Here is an 11,526-nt window from a genome sequence, read left to right on the forward strand (position 1 = left end):
TTGCTGCAACGTAAGGGCCGCTATGTATTTCCTTCACGTGGCCTTGATTGCTGGCATGTTGGGCTCCATAAAATTACCAATCCTTGCAATATTCGGACCGAAATTCCGCCTAAGATAATGCATGGCCTAAATGTCAAATTTTCAGCATTCAAAAAATGTTTATGTTCAATTAGGGTTGCCGTTGGATTCCTCATAGTGCAAAAACTTTCTTGAGTTTGAATCACTGAATATGGTCTAGTTTAGTAGAAAATGGTATTGACTTGCAGATCAATGATCTTATGTTCGAAATTCTATGACACTTTGACAGTATATGTGAGAACCCCCTTCTTAACTTTAGGAAAATAAAGAAAAAAGAATCATCGACCTATTTGTTTATTGCCCACACTGACCCTTGCTTGTTTTGAGTAAGATGGTTTAGGGTTTTCAAGTCTCATCGTACTCCATGTCTCATGCCAGACTGATACAGCCTTCGTATGGATAGCCAAATGTAATGAGTTTTTGTTGTTTAACTTCCAAAACCTCTTCTTCTCTAATTAAGCTTAATATTTTAGAATTTGAGATAATAATTTCACTAAAATTATATCCTCACACCTACAACAATTGTTCGACTCTTGCCTTCTTATAAGAAAGTAAACAAATAAAAGAGCATTACTTAATAGTAGTAATTTAATTAATTATTTTTTAGTTTGAATAAAAGTTTAATTGAAACAATCCCGGACTGTCATGGGCTCAGCTCAAGCGGGCCAGGCCCAAAACCCCTTTCAAATCCATTGAAAACTGGGCTAAGATTGTGCCCATTCAGTAACGCGCATGTATTAACGGCGTCTTCTACAACATGGCGACTGCAACTGAAGAAACCGCAGCAAATTCTCAGAGCTCAGAAATCTAACAGCTCACTTCCAGAACTGGATCCAGAGTTCTTACAGGTATTTTTTAGCTGTTTGCATTCTGACTTAGTGCATTTTCGTATAAATTGTTTGGTTACTGAGAAAGCATAGGAAAATAAAGTTTTAGAAAAAAAATTGTATGTAACTGTTGTATGCTCAGCTCGGCTCGATTCAAAACAAAGTTCTCTGTTTTCCCCTGCATTTTCTTACCAGCCAAGGTTAAAAGGCAGCAATTCCTTCTCAAAGATTGTACCTTTGATATGCTTAGAAGTGATTATTAAATCCGCTGCGGTGTTAGGCTAGATTATTCTAAAATGTGTGTGCAATCAATTAGATATCTTAGATTACACCTTTCTGGCTTTACAAAATGAATGGGATATTTCAGAGTTGACAGAAAACTTGGACACAGGTTGTAAATGTTCATAAAATGGTTATGTAAATACGATCATTGCATAACCATTGAAAAGTTTTATCAAGCCTAGAGATTTCGTCTGGTAAAAGTCCCCAAATTGAGACTTTTTCTCTCTTGTGAAATTTATATTTTACATTTGTTTAAAATGCTTTGATGCTGGATTTTTGAGTTTGGCTCAGGTTATTGCAGTCTTTGTATTCTCAGGTATTGAACATTTAAATCAAGATTAACAAGATGGGACTAAAATTATAAAACTTTAATCTATTATCCTCAGTAACTAAATGGGGTTTAAAGAAATTTCAATTACAACGGATTTCATATATATTCTCAGCCAATGTTTTTGCTAAATTTTGTTTTCAGTAATGTTGAACCGCGGAAACAAATCGAAGGCATGGAATGGGCCTCAAAACCGTTTGGCTGGACTTGTGGTAGTGTCTCTTACAGTTTTTCTTCTCATTTTCATATTGTCAGTTGGCAACAATGATCAAAAGCCCAGTTCATTACTTGAACTTCCAAAAGAAAAGTGGCATAGCTTTAAGTCACTTTCTCCAACCTTAGAGTTTCGAAATGGAACTGATGTAATATGGCAAATACCAGATTCGCCTAAAGCAGTTCTTTTTCTTGCTCATGGTTGCAATGGTAGAGCTGCTCACTTTTGGGACAAGTCTTCTCACTGTCCTAACTGCATTGGTTTGCCAGAAGAAAGGCTAATTGCTCTTCATGCTCTTGCTCGAAAGTTTACTGTCCTTACTATATCAAGTGCAGGGATATGCTGGACTCTTAGGGAAGAGATAATTATTGTTAAAGACATTATCAAATGGTGGGTTGAGAAGAACAAGCTTGAAAAGCTTCCTCTTGTTGCTATGGGGGCTTCTTCCGGAGGACACTTTGTTTCTGTGCTTGCCACTGTGTTGAAGTTCACTAGTATTACAATTATGATTGCTGAAGGGAAGTTTGATAAAATGGATATAAAAGAGAGCTATCCCCCTACCCTTTTCATGCACATGCCGAAGGATATATTAAGGAAGCAAAAGATAGATGAGTATATGGAAGTTTTAAGAAATAAAGGGGTTGATGTTGCAGAGATTGAATGCAAGGAGTTCCCCTTGTCGCCACATCTCTTAGCTGATAGAATCCCAGGTCTTGATCGGTCTGTTTCTGCTAAGGTATTTGAACTCTTCCGGCACAAGGGTTTTATTGATGAGAATGGATATATGAAGAATGATGGGCGTAGAACACCTTGGAAAGAAGCTGTCAGAGAGAGAGAAATTATTTTCCCAGACAAGCATCTGGCCCATTACATTCAGGAGGAGTTAAATCTGGCATTTGCATACCATGAAATGACTAGCTTGCACTCTGACAGCATGTTTATATGGTTTGAATCCCATATGAGGTAACTGCTCGTCAAATTCTCCCTTCCTCTGCCTTGACCAGTTTGGTGGATCCAGCCCAGAATCTGAAGTAATTTAAATGTATTCCACTATCCATTTTGAGGGAATGGATTTGAAAAACACATATAGAATTGTTCTTTTGCATCATTCAGAAATCAATTGGCTCTCTTTGAAGAAAAAGCTGTATTGAGCTGGCTGAAGTACTAGATAAGCTTGAAGGGTACATGCTCAAGAGTATATGATGGATGTAAATCAGATGTTAGGTAAACTTTCTGTCCCTAAAAAGGAAAGAATTCAAGTGTAAACCAATCTTCCTATTCACATGATGTTGAAGTAAGAAAGAATTACAAAAGTAGTTTACTGTTCAATAATTTTTGCATGGGTTCCAACATTTTCATTTCTTAGACAGAGACAGAGACACCATCTGTTTCTTGTTCTTCATGGAGAATTGAGCTCTTTTTAAGCTTACTATTTTCATTTTGGCCTTGCATTTGGTATATTTACCTGAAACTAACATACTAACATTCATCTTATCTCATATTTACTTTTATATTTTCTGAGTGTTGATTTTAGGAAATTGTTGCCTTGAAAATTTTGAGGTGCATGTTGCAATTAATGCTTGTTGTACTGATGGAACATGTATAACGTTGTATCATCGTGTCCATGTTTATATAATGAGGCATCAAAAGGTCTTCTGAAGCTTACCATTAGGCAATGTGAATAGGTGCATCTTGGGACAGACATCTGTGGGTTGCACAAGACAACTATCAGAAGCACAATGCTTTAAGTAAATAGAAGATGGCATTTAGTTGCCTTGTTCCTTAAGATTAAAAACTAACCTACAAGCACATTCTAGGTTGGACAATGGATGAACATTCAACTGCTATCATAAAATCATTGCTACAAATTTTAAATTGTAGACTCATCTGTCGCCCCCTCTTTACTCATTGTCTCATCCCATCCCTTTTCATACAAGGGTTTTTCTACAGAGCGAATTCATATTGTATGCGAACACAGTTGTGGTCATTAGATTGACAGATTCAACCATCTCGAGTACTGAAGATGCATACTTTCACATAAATTTTCTCATCCCGTCCAAAAAAGTTGTTTGAATTATAATTACCATTATTTCTCAATTATTATTTTTCAATCTCACTAATTTCTTTAAAAAGTTTAAATATTTTTCCTATATTTTATTTTTGTTGGTTAGGTTGGTATCCATTTATTATTATGTTTAATGCTTGATTGTACTATTAAGTACATTTAAGAAATTGGGCTGTGCTTTCCTAATTGAGTTTGTCTGGGGCATGCCTGCCTTTAACTCAATTTCAATTATCTACCACATTGTCTTTGTCATTCGCCTAGCTCATGAAAGTTTATTTTTGTTTGCATAATGTCTGTCCTTGTGTTTGCATTTTTCTACTGATTTACAATGAAGAGATAGTCAATATTGAAGATTTAAGACGGTGGGCCTTGTATTTTTTGCTTTTCTGCAACGTGCAACTGTCATGCTAGAAAATTTAATGCCCTCGATTTACAAGACCAGTGGCATGAACTGACCTTTTATTATAATAACTTTGCACCATGCGATCATGCAATATGACCTGTAAAGATAGTACAATGGTTTTAATTTTTATGTTACTTTCAAGTGTCTAAAATTTGGGATTTTTTGGTTGTTGTAATACTGTTGCTTCTTTTATGCTGAACATTTATGCTGCATGAGATATGGTTCAATGAAATCTCGAATCTTATTTAAAACTAAAACAACATAAGCTAAGCATTAAATTAATGTAAACCCAGTATCCATCTTAAAATGCTGTAGCATTTTAAATATAATTAGGCACTAAGGAACACAAATTTCTAGAACAAAACACACTCTAAAATAGTCTTAGATATTGGTAAAGAACTCGTAGTCATGATAAACTGTGAAAGGAAATGAAAGCAGATGATGATGTGATTGAGATCAGGCTCTAGGCTTGAGTTTTCCTTCATTAGCCAGCTTGAACACACGGGCTTGAGATGCTGCAGCTTTGTTTGATCCCAGAGCTCCCACAAAGCTGTCCCTGACTTGCTTGGTTGTGAAATGGAACCTGTTATCAACCATGGAATTCAGCAAGGCAGCAGTTCCTTGTCTGTAGAGTTCACCAAGCCCATCAGTATGTGTATTGGAAAGCGCTTGCTGCAAGCTCATGGTGCTTGAGCCAAACCCTGGAAGGCTAGTCACTCCAAATGCATGGCCCAAAGTTCCCCACCAGCCTAACAGACCCCATATCACTGTGGGGTGGTTCCTCCAGTAGCTGCAAAACATGGTAAAAATTTGTGACTTAGAGATGGCATTGAAGTTATATATACACACACAGAGGTTCAGTTGAGGGATCCCTCAAATAAGCTTAGGGATCCCCTTGTGGGTTCACTCCGCATTGTATTGTATTTCAATGACCCGAACAATATAACCGTATATGTATATATCTGATCAGTTTTGTGATTAATTGGAACTTACATGCATGTAAACGGTGGAGAGTTGGGATCAGGAAGAAAAGGGGGTGTAGGAATACTTGGAGTGTTTGGGTCAGTTGGTGGGGTTCCAATGTATGGGATTGGGGGGCTAACAATGTCTGGTGTGGGAGGTGTTAAAATGTCTGGTGTGGGAGGGGTTGAAATGTCTGGTGTGGGAGGTGTTAAAATGTCTGGTGTGGGAGGGGTTGAAATGTCTGGTGTGGGAGGGGTTGAAGTGTCTGGTGTTGGTGGGGGGCTGTAGCCTCCTGAAGTTGGTGGAGAGTTATAGTAGCCGCCGCCACTTGGAGGAGTTGAGGGTGTTGATGGCTCGGATGGAGTTCCAGGGTCATGTGATGGAGTTGGGTTGTGATATGGTGGGGTGCCACAGTTGGAAGGCGGTGATGATGGTGTTGGGTTGTGGCTTCCATGAGAGTGGTGTCTGTGAGGGCTACCACCATGTGATGGTGGATGGGAAGGAGGACTGTGTGAACCTGCATTAATAAAAGACGTGTCAGATATTACAATATTACTGACTTGATCATCAGCCTAATGCATGCTATGACATAGTTTCTGCTATATGCTAGCTAGAAGTTTGTGATATAAACCATATTTTACAATTTGAACGCAAAACATGTTTGTTTACTGTGATGAACTCACATATTTAGGTAAGAAAAGTAGCATTTTGTTCTAGTAGTGTAATATTTTAAACTGGTAACTGAAACAACCAACTTTGCAAGAATATTAATCTTCAAGGACAAAAATATATAGAGTACAGACAAAATGTGTGTGTTAAACAGATAAACAATGCACATGTGTTAAGACCAGAAACAGAAATAATGTGTGTGTTATGTGAAGAAGAGAGGGAGACACAGACCTCCAGGGGGGCTTCCTGCATGTGGGTCTGGAGAGTAGTAGGTCTTCTGGTCTTCAACAGTGGAGGACATAACAGGGATGACCAAGTTCTGGGATATCATCCCAGCAACCAAGGTCCATATGAACAAAGAGGCAACTCGGCTTCTCACTCTGCCCATTTTTTTCTTCTTAGAATACACTGAGTAAAGGAGGAAACAGAAGTGAAGGATGGATTGTTTCCAGGAGGAAGAGGTGAAATATATAAGGTAGATGTAGAGAAGTTAATATTAGCAGGTGAAGGAGTACTGTAGTTAGTTGATGTGCTGCAGGTGCATTTATCATCCTATTTACTCTTGTGTTTGAAGTAGCTTTGAGACACAAACCACATAAAATCAAATGAAAGGTCTCTCTCTCTCTCTCTCTCTCTCTCTCTCTCTCTCTCTCTCTCTCTCTCTCTCTCTCTCACACACACACACACACACACATAATTTATGTTCTGCATTACTTATGAAGTTGATTGAATCATGTGGCATGGGCTAATATGGGTGTTGACATATAATATTGCTTGTCATTGGTTCTGACCTGGATAAATGAGATTAGGGAGCTAATTGTTTTTTTATTTCTTGATGAAGCGCCTGCTTGGAAACAAATACCATTCAAGTTTAGAAAGCATGATATATAAAATGTGCCAAGAAAGGACAAATCTTCCGTCCCCAGCCTTGTGGGTTGGGATAATATATGGAAAACCAATGCATGATCTGCCTTCAACTGGCTGTTTGCAAGCTTCAGCCTTCAATATGAATGAGACACCACTAGTGGCTGTGGATAGGTGGCAAACCAAATTTTTTCAATCGTAAGTTTGTGAACTCCTTCTTGCTCTGAGATCCAAGACAATAACCCCAGAATAGAGTTTGTCTCAAAACCAATCCAAACCTTGACACTCCTGTCATTATGTCTTTGTATTAAAATTTGGATTAGGATTAGATGTCCTGGTCCCTTTTCAACCTAAATGGATATTGTGTTAGATATGAAATTATTTAGAAATTAATTACAATATGGTACATGAAGTTATTTCAATCCCTTGTCCAAGATATGCATATATGCTAGATGTAGAGCCCTGAGCTACCGGAGCCAACCCATAAATTTGTGTAAATTGTGATGGGCCATATGAAGATTTCTCAGCCTTAATTGTATAAAATTTTCAAGTACGGCTAGCATCCATCTCCTCTCTAGCATCTTCGGCTATCTTTGTGGCCAATCAAACCATGTATGAAGATCTTTTGTGGTGGTTGTTTGGGTAGGGAAATTGAAATTGAACCAACCAACATCTTGTCGGGTATAAAATTTAGTGAATTAGTCATGGTTTCATGAAATCTGTCATGAAAAATTCCCCATTTTGGTCTCCATATAAATTTGTTACAAGCTATGCACGTTGCAGATGGAAATTTTAGCTGGAACAAATATGTTAGAGATATGGTATGTATAAAAGATGGCAAATGACTCAAAATTCTGTACATGAACATAAAACTTTTATCAGACATAAAAACATAAAGAAGGACCCCAACACCTGGTAGAAAGAGAGAGAGATGGGCCAAGAGATGCTGATCCATGAAGTGGGTTCTGTGTCAAACTTAATGAGTTTGACAGAGAGGTAGGTGATATTGAACAAGTGTTAGGAGGAGAGTAAAGAAGACAGCAAAGAAGGGCATTGTTTTTAGAGGTCTGTAATTGAATCACTTTCAAGTTTCAAACCCCTCTGACCATAAATTTGAAGCATATGAGAGAGAGAGAGAGAGAGAGAGAGAGAGATGTATGTCATTCAACCAAAGTTTTATGGCTGTGTAAGAGACAGGTTGGCTAATGGCCATGCCACAGTAGGTTCATGAGTTGTCACACATTGGAGAAGGTCACAGTGAAACAGTAAGTTAAATTCCGCAGTGATGGATGGCAAGGAGGCCTATGGAGCTACAAGCTAGCTAGACACTGATGAATTTAAAAACATGGTTTTGGATTTGGTGGCAGTTGAAAGCATTAATCCCATAAAATTCTTCAAGAATTTGGTGCAATAATTATACAAAAATATGATGAAGTGAAAATGTCTATAAAGAATATTAATTAGCATGTTCTAACTTCAAATGAGCAAAAGAACAATGGTTTATAATATTAATTAATCCAAGATTAATCATAGCTCTAAATTCAAAGTCTAATTTTTGAAGCCATCTGCTTGTGCCATGCTTGCTGTAAAATCATTTTTCTTGATCCAGAGACCTTTTTCCTAGGAACCCCATTAAAAGATCCATTTCATTTTCTTGGGTAGAGAGGGAAGGAGTTTCATTGTCTCTCTAGTATGACAAGTTCCACTGCTGCTTCTGTGGAATTTCCTAACAGAGAGAGACTGGCTGCAAATCTTATCAATGCTCACACACAGGTCCCCAAATTGTTTTTGCTATAGAGATATGAATTTACTGCTACAACTGTACCATTAACTGCTACAACTGACATCCCCTCAAAGTAAACTTAAATGTCTGGCTTTGCATCTCCTTAAAACATGTATGATATGTGCATAGCATGGATGGTGCTTGCTTTTGCTAGATTTTTTTTTGCTAGATTTTTGGTGCTGGAAGAAGATTATGTACTCAACCATGTACTAAAGACATACATACCCATATACAATTGAATAATTACTTATCTCAGTGACGGAGACACATGTGGACATGGGATGTAGACACGGGATGTACTTAGACGCCCCAATCTACATGTAGCTCTATGTACTTTTTAAAGATATTTCGACTTCTTGCCCCTTCAGAAAAAGGTTTTTGGCTCTACCCTTGGGCCTGAGCTTTGTATCATAAATATATATGAACCTTATCTTTAGGAATAGGAATGATGAATAATATTCCACACATAGATCCACAAATTTTGGTCCCTAACATGGCTGTTGGTTAATTTATGCATGAGGCATGCCCTTTGCAGGATGATATATATTTTATATATACAGGGTTTCTTAGCATTGGTTGACCCCAATATTTATCCATTACTGCAGCACACACATATATAACATATGGCATGGCATGGTTCCAAGGTCTCTTCTGTTATTGTTGAAATCAGCAATCAGGAGAGATGGAAAAGATTCCATGGTTTTCATCATGTGTTAATCTTTTATGAGAGAGAGAGAGAGAGAGAGAGAGAGAGAGAGAGAGAGAGAGAGAGATTGAATGGTATCAGCAGCCTTACCAGATCTTTTGGGATTTCTTTTGTGATTAAAAATTTAAGAATATTTGACTGGTCGGCAGCAAGAGATTATATGCTTCTTCTAGATATACATTTTTATGTAACATTATATGGTGATCTTTGACTATGTGTCATTCTCTGGGGCGGTGGACTTTTGATCCTCAGCTCAAAAGCACATGCAGGGTCTGTGGTCACTGCTTTCATACCCACTAGAAATATGGAACTTAACTTTGAGTCAACGTACATGGGATGATCTTAGCTGTTGATTTTGTAGAAAAAGGATATAGAATTTGTGGGACGGCAGGACTTCATGATTGGTTGACTTTTCAGAAATCAACAGGGGTTTGACTTTCTGGTTTTTCCTTCTATAAAGCAAACAACAATCTGCTCACCTGATACTACATTATTATTATTTGAACCGTAAAATTCCAGCTTCTTTAGTCCATCAACAATATCAAATCATCAATGGCTAATGAAATTAGCCATCTTTGTTTCTTATGCATTTTGGCTGCAATGGTCTTTATTATCATTTTCTTGAAGCACAAGAAACACTGTAACACAAACAAGCAAAATCTGCCACCTGGGGAAATGGGGCTTCCTTGGATAGGCCAGACCATGGAGTTCTACAAGGCTCAACGTAAAAACAGTTTGTTTGAGGATTTTGTACAACCCCGGATTACGAAATATGGCAAAATCTTCTCAACACATCTCATGGGATCGCCAACTGTGATTGTAAATGGAGCCAATGCTAATAAGTTCCTGTTGTCCAATGAGTTCAAGTTGGTGGTGAGCTCGTGGCCTTCCGCGTCGGTTCAGCTGATGGGGAAGGACTCCATCATGGAAAAACAAGGAGAGAGGCACCGCTGCCTTCGCGGGCTTATAGGCTCAAGCCTTGGCCAGGCAGGGCTTGAGACTTTAGTGCCCAAAATATGCAACTCTGTGCAGCAGCATTTGGACACAAAATGGAAAGGCCAGGACAAGATTAGCCTATATCGTTCGACGAAAATCTTGACGTTTTCCATAGTGTTTGAATGCTTCTTGGGGATCAAAGTGGAGGCAGAGATGTTGGAAACCTTTGAGAGAGTTTTGGAAGGGGTTTTTGCAGCACCAGTTATGATTCCTGGGTCCAGGTTTTGGAGAGCAAAGAAAGCAAGGAAGACGATAGAGAAAATGCTGGTTGAAGTAGTAAGAGAGAAGAGGATGCAAATGGAAGGCAAGCTAGAAGAACAAGAGGAGCAGGGAGGGATGTTACTGTCACGATTGGTGGCTGGGATGATTCGAGGGGAAATTACCGAAGAGGAGGTTGTTGATAATGTGGTTTTGCTAGTTTTTGCAGCTCATGATACTACTTCCTTTGCCATTGCCATGACATTCAAAATGCTGGCTCAGAATCCTTATTGCCATAGTCTCCTACTTAAAGGTATATAATCTTTCATGCAGTCCAAGTTCATCTATTTTAATTGACAGCAAAAATAAGTTTAATCTGTTATCCGAGAAACTCAGCATTTAACAAGCTTATCAGTGAGTTTCATTTCATTTCCCATCAGAACATGCTGAGATAATGAGCAGCAAAAGACCAGGTGAAAATCTGACATTGGATGACACAAAGAAGATGAAGTATACCTGGCAGGTTGCTCGTGAAAGCATGCGGCTCTTCCCTCCTATCTTTGGCTCTTTCAGGAAAGCCATTGCTGACATTGAATATGAAGGCTTCACCATTCCCAGAGGATGGAAGGTACATATGTGTTCTGATTTGGCCACACTACAATTTTATGCAGGTTTTTACTTACAGGGTTTGGACTAATTTTTAGTGGTTTATTTTATTCAGGTTTTGTGGACAACATATGGAACACATTACAATTCAGAATATTTTCCAGATCCTCTGAGTTTCAATCCAAGTCGGTTCGATGAGTCTCTTCCACCATATGTGTTTCTTGCATTTGGTGGAGGGCCAAGAGTGTGTGCAGGGTACCAACTGGCCAAGTTGAATATCCTCATATTCGTGCATTTTGTTGTTACTCATTACGATTGGTCTTTGCTCTATCCTGATGAGCGTGTAACCATGGATCCCCTCCCATTCCCTTCCCATGGGATGCCTATCAAAATTACCCCAAAGTTATTTTGAATAGCACAACAACCAAAAGTTCTTGCAGCTCATCACTTTATCAGTAACCAGGAAAACTCACATAATCAAAGATTTATGCCCCCAAGTTAGCTTTTGATTGAATCAGTGTCTCCCTATTAGATGTGAAGACTG

General features: G+C 38.4%; 3 protein-coding genes across 3 annotated transcripts; 2 read left to right on the plus strand and 1 right to left on the minus strand.

Moving 5' to 3' along the window:
* The first annotated feature begins 801 nt into the window (after positions 1-801).
* Positions 802-3,081, plus strand: LOC110754868 (secretion-regulating guanine nucleotide exchange factor). Its single transcript, XM_021955989.2, has 2 exons — positions 802-926; positions 1,660-3,081. The coding sequence occupies exon 2, from the start codon at positions 1,662-1,664 to the stop codon at positions 2,694-2,696; it is 1,035 nt and encodes a 344-aa protein (XP_021811681.1). The 5' UTR covers positions 802-926; positions 1,660-1,661; the 3' UTR covers positions 2,697-3,081.
* A 1,338-nt stretch (positions 3,082-4,419) lies between these two features.
* PDF1 (protodermal factor 1) lies at positions 4,420-6,274 on the minus strand. The gene is made up of 3 exons (XM_021956053.2): positions 6,061-6,274; positions 5,191-5,677; positions 4,420-4,987 (listed from the first exon to the last, which is right to left on the minus strand). The coding sequence occupies exons 1-3, from the start codon at positions 6,215-6,217 to the stop codon at positions 4,654-4,656; spliced, it is 978 nt and encodes a 325-aa protein (XP_021811745.2). The 5' UTR covers positions 6,218-6,274; the 3' UTR covers positions 4,420-4,653.
* Positions 6,275-9,734: 3,460 nt separating this feature from the next.
* CYP718 (cytochrome P450, family 718) lies at positions 9,735-11,474 on the plus strand. Its single transcript, XM_021956029.2, has 3 exons — positions 9,735-10,689; positions 10,817-11,004; positions 11,098-11,474. Exons 1-3 carry the CDS (start codon positions 9,735-9,737, stop codon positions 11,392-11,394), a joined length of 1,440 nt encoding a protein of 479 aa, XP_021811721.1. The 3' UTR covers positions 11,395-11,474.
* The last annotated feature ends 52 nt before the right edge of the window (positions 11,475-11,526 follow it).

Source organism: Prunus avium, chromosome 3 (assembly GCF_965620075.1).
Source record: "Prunus avium chromosome 3, drPruAviu1.hap1.1, whole genome shotgun sequence".
Lineage (NCBI taxonomy): Eukaryota > Viridiplantae > Streptophyta > Magnoliopsida > Rosales > Rosaceae > Prunus > Prunus avium.